At 53.3% G+C, this 18,202-nt stretch overlaps 1 protein-coding gene across 8 annotated transcripts in view; it reads left to right on the plus strand.

Annotated features, from left to right (window-relative positions):
• EPN2 (epsin 2) overlaps positions 1 to 18,202 on the plus strand; it is an 82,368-nt gene that overhangs the window by 25,029 nt on the left and 39,137 nt on the right. For 4 of the 8 annotated variants that reach the window (XM_045083663.1, XM_045083667.1, XM_045083668.1 and 1 more), the window contains exons 2-3: positions 11,020 to 11,784; positions 13,575 to 13,745. In XM_045083663.1, the coding sequence (XP_044939598.1) occupies positions 11,190 to 11,784; positions 13,575 to 13,745 (766 nt within the window). In that variant the 5' untranslated portion in view covers positions 11,020 to 11,189. Of the gene's footprint in view, positions 1 to 2,180; positions 2,324 to 4,239; positions 4,260 to 11,019; positions 11,785 to 13,574; positions 13,746 to 18,202 lie in introns of those variants that run through there. The other 4 variants (XM_045083669.1, XM_045083670.1, XM_045083666.1 and 1 more) reach the window with 3 other exon arrangements.

An 18,202-nucleotide genomic window follows, 5' to 3' on the forward strand; every position in this document is an offset into this window, starting at 1 on the left:
GAGCCGAAGGCAGAGTCTTAAGCCACTGAGCCACCCAGGTGCCCCTTATTTTTTAAGTAGTCTCCATTCCTAGTGTGGAGCCCAGCCGGGGGTTGAACTCACAACCTCAAGATCATGACCAGAGCTGAGATCAAGAGTCAAACTCAACTAAAGGCGCCCCTAAAGCACATTTTTAGAAATAGCTTTGGATTTCTGTGGTATTTCCTGACTGGTTTCATTGTATTGCTGGCCTATAGTACCTTACACCTTTCAAGGGGAAGCTTTCTTTGAAGAGCATTAAAACCCGCTTCCTTGGTTGGCCATGCTGGTAGGAGCTGGGAGTGCCCAAGTCTGATCTGGGTGCAGCGTTAAACTGCTCTGGACCTCGGTATCTGCATGTAGATGAGACCTGAGACCCTTCTAACTCTAGCGACTTTGCCCCTGCTCACTGGGTCTGGTGAGCTGACTGGGGACAGGACCTCTAGCTCAACGGTAGCTTCTCCGCCGTCTTCTGGCCTCTTAAACATGTACGCAGGAGGCGCCTTCCTAGACTTGCAGCTTCAGCAGGGACAGGTTCATCGCTGTCACGACTTTGGGCGCTGGACTGGCATGAAGCCAGAAGAAATCCCGGTGTGGGACCAGATGCCAGAGGTCTGAGGTCAAATCCTGGTCCTAACCCGTGCTGGCAGCATAGCTTGGTCCGGTTCCCAAGCCTCTCTGGGCGTCAGCTTCCCCGTCTGTAAAACGAGGGTGGTAAGAGTCGCTCCCGCTCAGACCATTAGGAAGACTTCATGAGGTCACACGTCTGGTCTTGAACTTGCACAGCCGATGGTCAGACCTCAGGTACTGGTTTGCTGGCTTCTCTTGAAGAGGCCTCTTCTCTTTTCCATTGCTCTTCCAATGGTATTCTGTGACAATTACTGGTCTCAAAGAATGAGCCCATCTGAGACCTTTCTGGGAAATGCCAGCCGCAAAGGGCAAGAGCTGGAATGGAGACCGCGTTTAACAGGTGGTCTGTGTGCTCAGGAGGGAGGTGGTTGTGCACCTCCCACCCCAGCAGACCCTAGGCATCCAGCACATTTCTCACCGAGAGGCTTCTGCGGCCTTTCCGCTCCCGCTTGGGGCGTTCTCTGTGTGTTGTCCTCAGGGACAGGCCGAGGAACATTGCTACAGATGCTGTCCCCTCGGTGCTGCCGGGGACAGGAGGCAGGCATTTGGACACCGATGGTTTGCCGTTGTCTGCCTGGGCAGCTGCTGGCTACAGCCGACAGGTGTGGACGCAGAGGCTAAGGATTGCTCATCGGCCTGCCTCAGCTCTTCCCACTGGAAAAGGAAGGATGTCGGTGCTTAGGGTCAGCCTGAGAAGCCCCTGTGTTAGCCCTCGCACACTGGCCAGCCTTGCTTCTGAGCCCAGGCCGTCGGGAGTGGTCTCTGCTCTCCGGCTCTCCTGCAGCCCTGAAGGGTGCCGGCTTGGGCGACTGTCCACTCTCCTGACGTGAGCACCCAGGAGGCTTCATGTAGGGCAGTCCCTGTGGTGAGCAGCTGTTTTGAACTCCCGTGATAGTGAGCAAAAAGGGAAACGGGTCATTTTTCAGATTTTCTTCCTGGCTGCCCCTGGCTTTACCCAGTGCTCACTGTATGCTAGGCTCAGAGGAGAGCGAGGGGAAGATAGGCAGGACTCTGCTCTCACAGAGGTGGGGGGTCGGGGGCATAGGAGATAAGCAGGCACACAAGCCAGAAAATGCCCAGTAGAGAGCGGGGCTCTGCTGAGAATCAAGGCTGGTGACAAAATGGCGACTGGTGGCCCAGGGCGTTGTTGCTTAAACGTGGGCTCTGGTGAGGAAGCCGGTCCAGTGACAGTGGTGGGAAGAATGCAGGTGGGAGAGGCAGCAGGTGGGTGGGGTGTGTGGTGGGGGCCGGTGTGTGGGCCAGGGATTTCTGTGAAGTGACAGGGAGCAGGCTGTCCCAGTAAGAACGAGAGTGATTGCAGAAGAGGGTGTGGCACATGGTGGCATAGAAAGAGTTAACCTTGGAGTCTCATCCTTCCCCACCTTAGCCTGGGCCCAAATTTAGGATAATTTTGGCCTCTCGGTTTTTTTTTTTCTTTTGCTCAGGTGAGCCTGTCCTCTGGTCTCTGAGGCTCTGGCCTGACCGTCCACCACCTCCCTGCTTCTTGGGGTGGGGGGTGGGGGGCCCTGGGGACCCCTTGAGGGTCCCATGTATCTGGTGTCTGTGGAGGTTACTCCCCCCTTGCTGCGCACAGAAATCCGCCTCATTCCTTCATGGCCATGGTGAGGAGAACCCCACACGACCTCCCGGAACAGCTGCTGGTGGCAAGGCAGAGGTGAGCGAACCAGTCATTTTCCTCCTGGCTTTGCTTTTGCACTGAAAAGGGTGGAAATACCCGTTCCCTTCCCACAAGGCTCCTCTTGGCAAGCTTGAGCTCCTTTTGAGAAGTGTTCGGTCACCGCCGTGCCTGAAACCGAGTCTGTGGGGTCCTGGCCGAGGGGACCCCTAGCTCACCCTCGCTTTGCTTCCCCGCGCTCTCTCTGGCTCCTCAGGAGATGGCAGCAGCCCAGGACTTAGTGCCATCACACTGACCAGCCAGGGCTAAATTAAGCCCGAAATCATGGGAAATCTAAATTTTCCCATGCAGCTTTGCATTTTTTTCAAATGTCTCAAGCTGGAACCTTGCACTGCTCGAAGTGTGACCCATAGCTGGGCCTGCCCCATGATGTGGGCTGGGTGTGGCTAGCTGTCAGAAGCCCCCGTTCTGTGGTCCCCAGTCCCTGGGTGGCATTGCTGTCTTATTAGTGGGTATTTCTAGTAACAGATTCACAGCATGTTAGAAATAGAGACTTTCTAGCCCAGGGGTCACATACAAACTGCCTTCCTGGGAGAGGGAAAGGCTCTGAGGGATAGGCTTCACACTTCCAAAAGCCTGGGAAGCCCTGCTGTTTGGCCCACCATTGAGCCCTCCCTAGACCAAGAGGAACCTTGGCCAAAATTCTAGCCCTGCAGTCAGTGACCTGTGGCTGGGGTTGGCCAGAAGCTTGGGCTCCCCGTGACACCATAGAGATGGCAAGGGATTGAGCCATTTGTCAGAAAGAGGGTCTGGGAAATTGAAGGCCTTAGGGAGAGCAGCTGGTCTGCCTCATCATTTTAGAAGCAAGGAGGTCAGTCACTGGCTTGCTTGGTGCTTCAGAGAGCCCTGGTTTCCTGTCTCCTGATTCTGTGCGTCTACAACACCACATTGTTTGCATTTTGGCATGATTTTTTTAAGAACACTGTCCATAATTGGTCACTTGCAAAACTACTTGGAAGAACAAAAGGGAGATAGGGAGCAATAAAGAATTTTCTTTTTGGGGCACCTGGGTGGCTCAGTCGTTGGGCGCCTGCCTTGAGCTCAGGTCATGATCCCAGTCCCATAGCTGCTCAGTGGGGAGCCTGCTTCTCCCTCTCCCACACCCCCTGCTTATGTTCCCTCTCTCATTCGTGCTCTCTGTCAAATAAATAATCTTAAAAATATTCTGTTCTTTTTTCCTTTATCGCATGTTTATGTATCGCCTTGGTCCAGCTGTCAAGGTGTTTGATCCTTGACCCTGCAGGGGAGGTATGGCTTGATACACCCTGTCCCTGAATCAGAGAGTGAAACTGTGTCAGGCTGTGTCAGATGAGGGTGCAGCCAGAATGACCAGAACAGGGCTCCTGACCCTGGTTCACGTGATACATACGTATGTATGTGCACATACACACTTATTTATGAAAAGATTGCATTTATTTGAGAGGGGATGTGTGTGTGTCTGTGTGTGCTAGTGCACAAGCCAAGTGGGGGGAGGCAGAGGGACAAGCAGACTGTGCACTGAGTATGGAACCGGACACGGGGCTTAATCCCACGACCCGAGCAGACACCAAGAGCTGGACACCCATCCAACTGAGCCACCCAGGCGCGTTCCGCCTGCCCACTTCTACATGATCTTGAAAATGAGTGCATTTTAACACCTGCGTAATCTGTACCCACAGGCTGCTCTTCTCTGAGACCCCCGTGCTCGGGGCCCGTTGGTAAAGAAAGATGAAATTCCTCGTGTGTGTTTTCAGTCCTTCTGCGTCTGGAAAAATTAAGAACACGGAAAGTCGCAGGAGGCTGGCTGACTTGTTCCAGTGACTGTCAGGCCCTGGCAGAGGCTGCCCAGGAGGCTCTGTGTGGGAGGCCCACCTGCCTCGTGGGTGGCCAGGCCCTGCCCAGCATAGGGGCTGGAGTCCTTCACCTCCACCTGGTGGTAGGTTAACAGCCCCCCCCTTGGGGCATTTGTCCCCTAGAAGGGATCGAGGTGAGGTGCAGGGGCAGTTTAAGGGGAACTGCTTTATCATCTGGAAGTCAAGTATGTGTTTGTTTTCCCCCTACCTTTTTTTTTTTTTTTTTAAATCCCACTTTTTGGATGGTGATATAAAATTTTATTTCTCCGTTCAGCTAGTGAAGAGAACATTCTTTTTTTTTTTTGGCTGAGTCTCACCATTTTTCTGGTGGATGTAAAGGGTTTTTTTGTTTTTATTTTTGTTTTTGTTTGTTTTTTCCTTTTCATTTCTCCCCCTGCATGAGTGATGGTTATTAGGCTCCGAGTTACTGGGAGCTTTTGGCTGATGCAGGCTCATAATAGTCCTTTCTTTTTAGTCTGAAGTGATTACTGTGGAGAAGAATGTGGCACTGTCCATATTGTCCTAACTGGACCGTTGTCTTCTGGAAAGTGGCTCGGTTTGGTCATGTGAGCTGTGGTCTCAGCCACCCCTGACTGAGCCTCCTTGTCATGGTCGTGGTACCCTTTTCCCCAGTAGGAAGGTGGAGATGTTTCCTCACTCATGGATTGCATGCGGAGGAAAGTGAAAGCCAACTAGGCTTGCATAGTGTTCCAGAACTTACTGTTTATGTGTGTCCTACGGTGACACCATGGCACTCGCTTCAGGATATTCAGAAGTCCCCACAGGCGCTTGGTCAGAGTGTCAAATCCCCTCAGTGCTGCCCACCGAGGTGCCATGTGTGGGGAGCCAGGAGCTTCTGGTAGGTGGCCGACTGCGGGCGGCCCTGGTGAGACTCTATAGGCGAGGCGGCAGTACCCCCTCCCACTGCTCTCCCTGTCATCTGCCCAGAGAATTAAGTACACATGCAGTCATGGGAGGCCGCCAGGCACAGATCGTGTGGGCTGTCATCTGGGGGGATGATTGTCCGACCAGGGCGCTCGGTGATACTTACTGGTCTCGTCCGGACTATCACAGTTGGATCGGTTGACCCGTGACTGGTTCTGGGGAGTCAGGAGAGCTAATTGTTGCTGTTGCCTCAGAGCTGGCCCTGACCCCCGATGAGGGTCCCCGATCCCTGAAAAGCCACTGCCAAAACCTTCTTAAGGATGTGGCGGAGACCTCAGCGGATGGGGTGAGAATCATGCCTCCGCATCCCAGAAGCCCCGAGGGGAGGAGAGACCCACCTGGGCGGGAGAGAGCCTCCTTCTGCAGGGATTGGGGAACTCAAGATTTGGAAGGAATTTCCCCACCCAGTTCCACAAACCCCTGGAGCACATTTCGGTGGAATTCTTCTTGCCTCCAGGGGCACCACTCTGGCCTTGGAAGTTTTTGTTTAGTTTCTTTCTCTTGGCTGTTGCATTTAGCCTGTTTCTAGTCTTCAGTGTGGTTTGAATTCTGGTTGTTTTCAGAGGTTTTCCTCCCCGGCTTGCCCCTGCAAATGTCACGATGCAGGTCTTGCTTTATCATTAGCCGCTCTGACAAAGGGTGATGGCCAGACCTTGGCTGGGGTGTCTGCATTTTGAGGAGTGACAAGCCTCCTTGGGAAGGACGCAGCTCCCAGGTCAGCCTGAGGTGACAGGTCAGGTGTGATAGAGGAGAGGCTGGTTGGTATTCCTGTGCTTCTACCTGAGGCCTGTTTGGAGGCTTAGGGGAGGCCCCCTCACCGTGTATCTGGTGTTTGGCTGTGCTCAGGCTTCTTGATCAAAACACGTCACAGCTGACCATGTTGGCTACTGCCGCAGAGACGTGCAGAAGTGGCTTCTGTTGCAGGTGGACCCAGCGGTTCCAGTCATGTTCTGTCTTGCTCCTATTCCTTCCCTTTGCTTGCTTTGGCGTCCCCTTTAGACTTAGGGAATCCTTGGGCCTCTGGTGGCTTCTGGCAGCTTGGGCAGCCGAGGCTGGACCATGCGCCTGACCCTGATCTAGCCCCCTGGGTGGGAGGCTGTGATACTCTGATCGGGGCTACAACTGCCCACCTTCCCCATGGAAGACAAGGATCTTTCTGAGTCAAGGGGATATGGATGTTGCATAGGCAGAGGCAGCAGATTCCATTTCTAGAACAGAAATGAAATATTTCTTCGGCTTAAAGAAACTTTTCTAGTACTGGGGCCTGACTGTGGAAAAATGAGCGTTTCCTTTATACTGAAGCGACTGTGGCTTTTGATCCAGAGCTCCCAAGGGTCTTTTGGAAGGCCTGACAGTAATGTGCATCACCCATGGTAAGACTTCCCCAAGCCAGCTGAAACGTTCAGTTTTGTTGCCGTTTTTAAAATTTTATCAATTCAGCGAGATTACTGGTGGTCATCACGTGTATCAGAAGCCTTGATTCTTAATAAAATGAATGATTAATACAATTTGGAACATGCTCTTCAGGCTGGAACTGGAGTGGGGGAGGTTATGAGGGTCCCCTGGTCATACCATCCAGGGAAATAAACGGATGTCCTCTGGCCCCTGTGCAGAAGAATGTGTTGCTTTGAATAGAAATTCTAACTTGTCTCCATTCAGAAAATATTTAAAGTTGTAACAAAATTGTACAAACTTTATCACTTACAATGAAATAGTTCTACGTAATTCCTGATGATAGAACTCAATTTCTTTTATTTTTTAAAATTTTTCAAATTTCTTACTAGAGCGAGCACAGGTAAATAGGGGGAGGGAGATGCAGAGAGAATCGTAAGCGGGCTCCACACCCAGTGCAGAGCCGGGTGTGGGGCATGATCTCATGACTCTGAAATCATGACCTGAGCCAAAATCAGGAGTCGGATGCTTAACCAACTGAGCCACTCCAGTGCCCCAATGGAACTTCCATTTCTTAAGGCGTTTCTGGTTCTGATGTTCTGATGGCATTTGTCCCAAGTTGTTGGTATGTAATTTACGGAAATGAGCCCCCCTTCTTTTTTTTCCCCCTTTCTTTTTTGCTATCTTGGTCTTAAACCTTTTGTTTATTTGTTTGTTCGTTTATAGATTTTATTGATTTATTTGACAGTGAGAGAGGAAACCCAAGCAGGGGCAGTGGGAGAGGGAGAAGCAGGCTTCCCGAGGAGCAGGGAGCCCAGTGCAGGGCTTGATCCCAGGATGCTGGGATCATGACCCAAGAAGAAGGCAAACGCTTAACCTACTAAACCATCCAGGTACCCCTTGGTCTTAAACCTTTAACAAAGTTTATTTTTCCCGTGATTTCTGCCTTCCCCATATCTGAACAGAAGCTCCTTATAAATGACTGGGTGTTTGGGAGCCGACCACAGCTTCCCTGGCTGGAGTCAGGAGCCCAGGAGTTAACACATGGTCCTGTGCTGGTTACTTCAGGCTCAGCTGGAAAGGGAAGAAAACTGGCAGGTTGAGAGGGAAAGTTTGGAAGGCAAAGCACACACACTGCTCAAAAAAGCAAAAACAAAACGAAACTTAGGTTCTGGAAATAGTACAGGGTGGATGCTTGAGGGTGGAGTGTGTTCAGGCCTGGCTTTTGGGAGGACGTGCCTGACAGATGTTTGCTGGGAGAGGAGATATTTAGGTGTTGACAGCCCAGTCCTGAGGTTGGGACGGGGGAGAAGTTTTAAAATGTGAAGAGCAAGGTCTGAGGTCCACGTGGACAAGTGCGACGGAGCCGCCCACGTCCCTATCTTCAGTTGGAGCCGCCTGGGAGAGCCTTGAGTGCATGCAGCCGGGGCTGGGGTCCTGCTGTCTGCTCCCATGTCACCAGCTTTTCTCATGGCCGGAATTGGTGGTGTCCATTTCCAGAGTCTCCCAGTGAGATGCATCACCTGATTGGCCTAGAAAATGTTTTCGTGGAGGCGCCTTTGGTGTTCTTTCTCCTGTCGGGAGTTTCTTCTCTCCACATCTCCCCATTCTCACTGTGTGCCCATCCTGACAGCCGCTCTGGTTTATGATAGCTTTCAGAAAGTGGCAGGCAGCCATTCCAATTATACGGGCTTTATATATTTTTCTGACTGTAAGAAATGTTTTATTACCTTTTATTACCTTTTCCCTTCTTCTTAAGGCCAAAACATTTCAAAGAGAGTGCTAACAGATGTCTTTGCAAGTTGAGCCTGTTAGAGAAAACCCCTGCCTAGGTCCGCAACCCTGGGTTCTCTGTTGTTTGGAATTCCTTTGCCAGCCTGTGTCTGGCAGGGCAGAGGGCACTCCGGCCCTTGATCAGAGGAATTGGTGCCTTTTCTTTGCCACTAGAAGCCCAGGAGGCTTGGTGGATGCCCTGGCTGAGCCTCATGGCCTCCCCCTGACCTCTCCAGGGGAGGACACTAGGCTCAAGGTGGCTGGGCTAGAAGGGCAGCAGAGCCTGGGGCATTGTTTCTCCCTCGGGAAATTTTTTTTTTTTTCCTCATTATAGTTCTAACCATTTGAGGCCTTTTAACTAGGAGGACCATGTGCTGTCATGCTTAGAGCTGCTTCCTGACCTGGAGGAGGGTAACAGAGGACCTCTTCAGCGGTGGATCCCTGCTCCTCCTGCTTCTCGAAGGGTGGGATGATCATACCTGCTGTGCAGCAGATGGAGGGACAAATGGAACTGCCTGGTGGCCCCTGGGCATTAAGCACACCTGAATGTGACTCCTGATTCTGATGAGTATTTGCGCCATAAGTTGGCCGATGCTCATTAAAAATCAAAGGGTTCTTTTTGCTTTCTGGGGCCCATCCCATCTCTGCCAGCGGCGAATGTTGCTGTGAATGAAAAACTGAACTGAAACAAATGTGCAGGTCACCGTGAAAATCTTTATCCCTGTCCTTTGACAGGCTTTAGAGGGTTTATGAGAGGAGGCCGGATCCGTGGGGAGATGGAATATGGCCACCTTCTGCCGAAACCCCATTCTGCGGATTTGGATGGAGACAGAATTCTTGGCGTAGTTAAGGCTGGAGTGGAGGCCATGTTCGCCATAGCAGATGTATGGGTTGTCACCAGGATGAAATTGTATGAGCTGTCTCTTGTTTGTATGGTCATATGTGATAAGTAATCATTGCGTTTCCTGTGGCTCTGCACCCCCCCGCCCCCCCCACCACCCCAACAATTTATGTTTACTTAGTTATTTTTTTGATGTTCCTGTTGCCTGCCTGAGGCTTTAGAGGAGGAAGGAGGGGACCATCGGCTGTTTCCCTGGCAGAAGCAGCACAGCAGCTTGATGTGGAGAACGAGGACCACTGCAGGAGGAGGGAGCAGGGACTATCCCCCATCCCCCCACACCCCCCAGAGAGCTGCTTTGGAGGAGGAGACCTTAGTCAGCTTGACCTCGTGACTTGAGGTCCTCCTGCGCCTCATCTCTACCTTACTGGAGGGTTTTCATGAGCATGAAGTGAGGTAGAGTCTGGCCCAATGCTGCTTTGGCTGCTCCACAGCCAGAAGAGCCAAGAATTCGTCCAGCAGGTGGGAGTGGGGGATGGGCAAGGGGAGGGCGCTTGCTTTGTGTCCAGACTCCAGCTGTGCTGCTCTGTCTAGGGCAATCCCCGAGTCTTCTGGACCTCAGTTTTCTCATTTTATAGATGAGGGATAATCTGCATTATCCCACCCCACCCCCCTCCCACGCCAAGCCCTCCTCAGCTTTGAAGACATAACTGCGAGAGTCATTTCTAGCAGAAACTCCTTCCTGTGCCTGCCTTCACAGCCTCCAGCCGCCGGTGGAGTTGGTGGCTCAAGCTTTGCATCCTCAGACACCCTGTGCCCACCTCTGTCCCCTGCCAGACTGTGGCCTTCCTGAGGACAGGGACACTTTTTTTCAGTCTGTTTCGTTAATTTATTCAGCACCATTTCTGTCCATGTCAGTCACAGTGTTGGGTACTGGGTGATCTCTGGTGAACAGGACAAAGCCAGTTGTCAGAGATGTGAACCTCGTGCTAGCCCAGTAAATGTTTCTTCTCTGGAGAGAGGGGATTTGCGTTTGTGGGGGAAGCAGGGGGGACTGGGTGGACCCGTTACTGTGTAACCCTGGGCCTCAGTTTTTCCCCTCTGAGATGAGGGGAGTAGGCTAGAACCAAATTTTTTTCTAGGGTTGTATGAGCTCACGCCGGGTGCTGGAGACCTGGAAAGCCCAGCAGAGGGCCTTGGCTATGCTCTCTGCCAGAGTAGTTGGAAACCTTCATAAAAAGTCAGGAGAAAAGTGCTCACAGAAAACGTTCTGGGCAGGTAGAAACATGGTGGACTAAGGCCAGATGTTGAACAATTTCAAAGGCATAATTAGGCATCTTAGGGGCACCCGGCTGGTTCAGAAGAGTATGTGACTTGATCTCAGGGTCATGAGTTCGAGCCCCGTGTTGGTGTAGGAATTACTTAAGAAGGGAAAGAGGTATTGGTAGGCATTTTTTAGGTAAGCTACATCTGAAATGAGGGGCTTTCTTGCTCCCACAGATAATTTAAAATTTGTTAGGACCAAGTCGCCTCCGGTGTTAGGATTCTTCTGTCACTGGCTTTTGCTGCGCATGAAAATACAACCCAGAGCAGAGCCGTGCCAGTGGAAGTGTTTTGAAAATTAGAATAATGGTTAAAACATTTACTTGTCTGCCAAAGGCTTGACCTCGAGTTTAGATTTTATTCACTGTTAACTTGTAATACTGATTTTGTTGTAATTTTGGAAAAGGTGGATCTCTTTCCTCCTCTGGAGGCTGGGGCATATCCAGTCATCCCCGCACCCCTGATCCTGCCAGACCTCTGTATCTGCCTTTTACAGAAAGGCCAGAGCCAAGCCTCCTGCCATCCCCAGGGAGCTCGTGCTACAGGGAGTGTTTCTTTTTTTCTTTCTCTAGGTCATGGCTTCTGGCTTCTTGGACCTAAGGCTTCAGTGGAGGAAATGACTGCCCAGGCTCGTGCTCCACGCCTGTCACGGAGACTGAAACTTCGCAGGGCACGAACTTGCCCAGCACAGGAGCGTCTCTCTCTTTGAAGGGCTTGACATTTGTCACAAAGAAACGTGAAAATGGCGACTTCCTCTATCAGACGGCAAATGAAAAACATTGTGAACAATTACTCGGAAGCTGAAATCAAAGTGCGGGAAGCCACCTCCAATGACCCGTGGGGCCCGTCCAGTTCCCTGATGACCGAGATCGCCGACCTGACCTACAACGTGGTGGCGTTCTCGGAGATCATGAGCATGGTGTGGAAGCGCCTCAACGACCATGGCAAGAACTGGCGGCACGTGTACAAGGCGCTGACGCTGCTGGACTACCTCATCAAGACGGGCTCCGAGCGGGTGGCTCAGCAGTGCCGGGAGAACATCTTCGCCATCCAGACCCTGAAGGACTTCCAGTACATCGACCGCGACGGCAAGGACCAGGGCATCAACGTGCGTGAGAAGTCAAAGCAGCTGGTGGGTCTCCTCAAGGACGAGGAGCGGCTGAAGGCCGAGAGGGCCCAGGCTCTCAAAACCAAAGAGCGCATGGCCCAGGTCGCCACGGGCATGGGCAGCAACCAGATCACCTTCGGCCGTGGCTCCAGCCAGCCCAACCTGTCCACCAGCTACTCGGAGCAGGAGTACGGCAAGGCCGGAGGGTCTCCAGCCTCCTACCACGGCTGTGAGTAATGGAAACGCTCCCCACCCATGCCAGAGGGTGCTGGGCACAGACACGGAAGCGCTGGGTGGTGGGCAGGGTGGGTGCCCCTGGGCTAAGCCAGAGCTCGCATCTGTCCTCCGTTCTCCACTTTTGGCTGTCCGGACAACGGTGTCGGTGGTCTGCACCCATTTATGGTTGCAGGAGGGTGTTGGGTCCCTCGGCAGCTCTGGCTCAGGAGTCTCAAGACCTTCCTCTGCCCTGTGGTCCAATTCAGGACCCCTGGGCAGGGCTGGAGCCCGGCGATTGGTAGGTAGGAGGAAATGGATGCTCCTTCTTGATAACCTGTTTCTTTAATCTGTTAAATGTTGTTCTGATGCCTGGGCTGTGGGTCTCCCGACTGGCCCAGGGCATCACTCTCCTTCAGCATCCCAGGGGAGGGAGACGGGAGGTCTCTGTCTCAGTAAAAGAGGGAGAAGGCAGAAAGCTCCACAGGGGTCCGTGTGAGCAAGGCCTTCTCCTCCGACATGGGGATGAGCGTTCTTGGTGATTTGCTTGCATGGCTGGGGCTGCTCTGGGTGGGGCGGCTCTGTTTGCTCATTTGTGCATGTGGGAATCTGAGGGGTCCTTACCCACATTTGGACAAGATTTCAGGGAAGAGATGTGGAGTTTAGGGCCTGACGGAAGCTGGTCTCTGTGAGCCGTGTGGGCGTCCTGGGCATTCACGAAAAGTGGTCCTGGGAACGGGCGCCCCTCTGCTGTCCCAGGGCAGTGTCAAGACAGGTGGCCTGTGCGGGGGTGGCGCACACACTGTGTCTTCTGGCTGAAACAACAGAAGGCCCCCATACCACCTTTCTTTCTGGAATCAGTAACACTGTCGCCATAACAGCACATTTTTTTCTCATTTTAAGGAAGTTGTTTGTCACCTGACAGACTCCCCTTGGCCCTTGGTTATTTGGTGGCTCTGTGACCAGGCCACCTATTAGTGTTTCCTGCTTGCAGGCTTCCGTGTGACACCCTACTGCCACCAGCAGCATTTCGAGAGATGTGGCAGCTAGGAGATTTGCATCCCCAAGGCAGACTTCCTGCCTCTAGGAATTCCAAATTCTTACGAAAGGCTCGAAAGGCTCGGAGAGGTTAGCATTTTTCTTGTCCTGTTTCTAGTTACTGTTGTTTCTCTCTTAGTTTGAACTGCTCTGTTGAAGCAAAGATTGTGACCTCCGGGAAACTGCCTGATACGAACTGTGACCTGCCTCTCCACCAGGGCCAGGTTGCCCCCCAAAATGAAGATTGCCCTGTAAGGAGGGAAGTTGTTTCTCTCATGTAGCCTCTCTGTCCCCCAGAAAGGCCCGCTGTGGGTTGAGTTGGTCTCAAGCTGCCTCTTTGGGAAGTGACTGCATCTGCACTGTCCTGCCATGGACAGCTGCTCTGCTCTCCACATCGCTTTTGTGGTCACTTTTTTCGGGAAGCCAGAGGATACAAAGCAGGAGCTGAGACAGCATCCCATTCATTGATAGCTTGTGGGACAGTCCAGGTGCAAGAGCCTGGGGGTCCAGATTGGGCTCCAGTCACAGGTCCTGCTGGCCTTCCACTGGACTGATGATGGATGCTGCCACGGTCCCAGCTCTCACAGTTTCCGGTTCCCTCAGACCTTGAGCTTGAGCTGCATGTTCAGGGTCAGAATGTGGTCAGCAGGCTGTTGGCCACCCCTGAGCACGTGGGGCTTCGGCCCCAGCCCACACCTTGCTGCTCCCACTCCCTCTAATGGCGTGTCTCTCTCTGTGTGTATGTGTGTGTGTGTCCCTGCCCGACAGCGCCCGAGGCCTCGCTGTGTCCCCAGCACCGCGCAGGGGCCCCGCTGGGTCAGAGTGAGGAGCTGCAGCCGCTGAGCCAGCGCCACCCCTTCCTGCCGCACCTGGGGCTGGCCGCCCGCCCAAATGGCGACTGGTCCCAGCCCTGCCTCACTTGTGACCGCGCAGCCCGAGGTGGGACGGCGGTTTGCTTTTCTCCTTCCTAGAAATGCTGGGCAGCTTGCTGGGGGTGTGCTTGTTGGGTCCAGTACAGCCAACTCTCTCCCTATCTTCTCCTGGGCCTCTCCATCCAGCCTCCTGCGGACCCAGGGCCCCATGTTCTTTTCTCCCTAGGCGCTCCCCTCTGACCATCTTTGTCACTTGCTATAACTTCTGCTGTCATTTGGCTAAGGCACGCGTGATTGCCCTTGCTTTTCCCTGTGTCCCCACGCCCAGAAAAATTGGAGGGGGCTCTGCTGTGGGCCAGGCCCAGGTGTGGTGGGGGCTGGACACCACTTGGCTTGTTGAGCCAGAAAAGTGAGATTGAAATCTAACAACACCGGGCAAAGCCGAGGGCCTCGGTGGACAGTTGCTGGAAGCCATCGTCCTTGATGCAGTGATTACGTGCCTTGATGAGGACAAAATGGGATTGTTCTCGCTTCTCAATTAACTGCCATCCTTCCAGAAATCCCCATTACCGTGGTAAACAGAGAGTTAGCTGTACTGTCAATTCTAGGTCACAGTGAAGATAACCTAATTCAATGGGTAACTAAAAGTGGGGCTTCTCTTTTGACTAATTAATAATGTATGGTGGTCAGAGTCTACAACTGTTGCAGGTTAAAGTGAAAACAGATTTTTTTTCCTGTTACCTACAAGAAAATGTTCCCAGTCCACTCCAGCCCCAGAGTGGGGCCTGGCTATAGAGAAGAAAGCTGTCTGTTCTCTTATGCTCCTACAAGAAGGGGCACAGATGAGGAGCCTTTGTGTGACTTCCCCGATAAGGTGGCTAGCTTTTATTCAGCCCTGGAGACAGTTACGGTTCATTCATGCCTCATTAATATTACAGCTCGTTTGACTTGGGTATGCAGGTGATCACTGGGTTTAGCTCTGGGGTGTTTTCCTTTGTGCTCCTGTCTTCCCCTCACTGTTTTATGTGGGATTTTGTACGGAGGACCAGCCTTGCTCCATGGAGAGTGTGGATGGTCACAAGTCTGAAGGCTCACACAGAGGCCTTTCAGGTACACACCGTTTCTTCCCCCAGGTCTCTGGGGGCTGTTTTGGGCAGGCTGCCAAGATTCCCCAGGACTCCAGGGTCGAGTCAGTAACTGGGGAGTTCTGTTTCGAGTCTTGGGTTCACTGGCGGCAGGTTGGCTTTCCTGGGACATTTGTGTATTAACCTCAGGCCCACCTGCCTCAGCCTCTGTGCCGTCCCTCCCGCTGTGGCTGGGAAGGACCGCAACATGTGTCACCGGACGGGCCTTGGTCGCGTCTGCTTCTCTTCCACTGGATACCTCCCCTGCACACACACGATGGGCAGGTGGCTCCAGGTACACAGCTGTTGGGCATGTCTCTCTTCCTTTGGTTCTGGCAGAAATGAAGGATCAAAACGAGTAGGTCTTGTTTGACAATTTCTCATGTCCCAGAAGAGTTTCGGGTGGAGTGTTACACGGTGGCACCGTTTCATCCTTTACCTGGTTAATGCGTGGGTCCCTCTCCCTATCTCACACGCTGCTGGTCACCAAGGCTATTGCGGGAGGCAGGACCCTGGCCAGGGACAGCTTTCTGTTCTTCCTTGGCCCCTAACCAGGCGTTCAGTGGAAGGTAAGTGCCGATTGTACACACAGCAGCCATTTCCTTTGGACATACCTGCTTGGAAGGCAGCAGTGGGGGAGTCAGGGGGATGCTGGCCTTTCGAGAAGTGGTCTCCTGAAATGCAGGCTGCAATGTAGGGGAGACGAATTGGGGGGCACCCTTGGAACCCCAGACCCTGCAGGGGAGGCCAGGTGGGGTACTGGTGCAGACTCGGCGTGAGGGAGAGGGCAGATAGCAGATAGCTGAGAAAGGCCCTTCGTGGGAGAGCAGGCTCTGCAGGGAGCCTCCTCTTGCCTCGACTGCCGCTCTGACCCACAGAAATCATAATGATATTTGAGGGGACCTTCCTTTCATGTATCCTATCCATCTGATCTCCCCGTGCCTCCTCCCTCCCACTCACCTCCCACAGACATCTGTAGATTTGACCTTGGAAACCTCTCAAATTCTGTCCCTTCATCTCTAGTCCCATGACCTCAATTCAGTGTCCACTTTCCTTGATTAGTTTCTTTGCTTTTAGCCTCCCCCATCCGTGTCCACCTAGAGAGCTCCTCTAGATTCCAGGCTCTCCCAGGATCCAGTGCCGTCTTTGACATGGCAGACAACACCCCTCATGGTCCTTGGCTGGCATCTGACGGCTTTGATGTGCTGAGGTCTGCTGGGAGGGCTGCTTTCAGGCTCACTCTCTGCGGCCTGCCCTGGCTACCCTCTGGCTCCCAAGTTCCCGCGTTCACTCAACAAGTGTGTATTGAGTTCCTATTGTGTGCCTAAGCACAAAGCACAGAGCCCCTCCTCATGGGAAGAGACACAATAAACCTGAGGCGTGATCCAGCACGTTCTAGGACGAGTGCTCTGGGAAGCAGCCCACAAAAAACAAACGACCCAGTCGAGCCTGGGGAGGAGGGAAGGTGGTCTGCAGTGTTAAGGACGGTGTCAGATAAGCCCCGTTGAGAAAGTGATATTGGAGCAAAGGCTGAAGGGGGATGAGAAGTGTGCAGTGTGAAGGTTTGGAAGAGCATTCTAGGCAGTGCAAAGGGCTTGGAGTGGAGTGTGTTCAGGGGTGTTTGCAGAGCGGGAAGGCGGCCCCGGGTGCGGGGAGCTGAGTGAGGCAGAGTGGCCGGTGAGGTCAGGGCAGGGGTATGACAGAGGGTGGGGTGGGGGAAGGTGGAGGGCAGCTTCTCAAACTGCCTCTGGTAGGGAGCAGCTCTTCCAATTCCTGATAGGCTTAGCCTGATTCTTTATATCAGTGATTGGATGTTGTAGCAATGTTAGATTGCTCTAAAGCTTTTTGACTACTTTCTCTCACTGTGTTTTCTCCTCCAGCTGTGTGTTGGGTGGGGAAACCACCCACCTGACTCAGGTGGGTGATGGCGGGGGCTGTGGACCTCTTGAGGAGCCAACAGGCTTGCTGGAGGACAGGATAGGGGAGAGAGCAGTAGAGCACTGCTAGCTGAGCCGGTGGGAGATGGTGGCTGTGAGTGGAGCAGGTTGAATGGCGTTGGGGTGATGTTCTGGATATGTCAGAGTGTTATTGGACATGCATGTGGAGGTGTGGAGAAGGTCTGAGAAGTCTAGGGCCTGCAGGAGAATTCGGGGCTGGAGAGGCCTTCAGCTCTTTGGTCTCACCTGGCGTTCATGTTTCCTTCCTGTTCCTATATTCCCTGGAGCCCCAGCTGCCCTCTCCACCCAGCGCTGTCTGGGGCTTGCCTATGATGGCCGCCTGTGTGATGGTTTTTTTTTTTTTTTAAGATTTATTTATTTATTTATTTATTTGACACCGAGAGAGAGAGATCACAAGTAGGCAGAGAGGCAGGCAGGGGGTTGGGAAGCAGACTCCCCACTGAGCAGAGACCCGGATGCGGGGCTCTGAGACCCCAAGACCACGACCTGAGCTGAAGGCAGAGGCTTAACCCACTGAGCCACCTGGGCGCCCCGCCTATGTGATTTTGATAGGTAGCTGGTGCTCAGGACTGCTGTGTGAAGGGGAGGCTGTGGGGCCCAGGGGGAAGGCCTTTTGGGTTGAGAGGTCAGGGTTTGCCAGAGACCATACAGACAGGGCAGCTGGCTTGGGTCGAGCAGGCTGGGAGACAACTGCCTGTTACCCACGCCACCCCCCACGGCCCACTCTGGCTCTTTCCCCCCTCCTATGTTCTCCAGAGCTGGTTATGACATTCGGCAGACTGTGGAGAAATTGGGGAAGTTCTTGGGGCAGTGGCCTGGGGAGAGGGGGCCAGTTAGAATGATCCCCTGAGTCCAGGTGGAGACTTGAATATAAGATTGCCGCTGTTCTCTTGATGCGCACAGTCCAGAGTCAGGACGGGCCTCCCGCTCGCCTGCTCTCTCTCCTGGGTCGGCCTCTGCGGATGGAGGCTGGCCTGGGAAGGAAGGAGTGCCCATCCCGGCAGCCCCCAGAGCCAGAGCCACACTTGCCTTGCTGCAGCAGGATCGTGTCCTGTGGTGCTGGGCACTCTGGATTCCTGGGCCGGAGACCAGCTGCCAGTGTTCCCATTCTTAGAGAAAGGAGAAAGCAACAAGGAAGACAGAATAGAAATGCTCTTTGACCTCTGATTCCCTACATGAATTGGAACCCACCTGAGAACCCAGAGCCAGAGTGGGCGGTCATGTGCTTTGTCCCAGGTCCCCGATGCCACCTGCGGCCACGTCTCAGGCTGTCTTGATGGGTCTGCTGTCTGGGTGACGCCTTTGGCTGATGCAGCAGCTTCCTGTGGGGTGGCTCAGCTCTGCTCCGTGCCTCCTTCAGGTCAGCCCGTCTTTCAGGCTGGGCATCCCTCACACAGGCCGGCACCCCCTCACATGCCGTGGATGGTGACTCCCTGAGTAAT

The sequence above is a fragment of the Mustela putorius genome, unplaced genomic scaffold (assembly GCF_011764305.1).
Source record: "Mustela putorius furo isolate JIRA1106 unplaced genomic scaffold, ASM1176430v1.1 tig00000731_pilon_pilon_pilon, whole genome shotgun sequence".
NCBI classification, from domain to species: domain Eukaryota; kingdom Metazoa; phylum Chordata; class Mammalia; order Carnivora; family Mustelidae; genus Mustela; species Mustela putorius.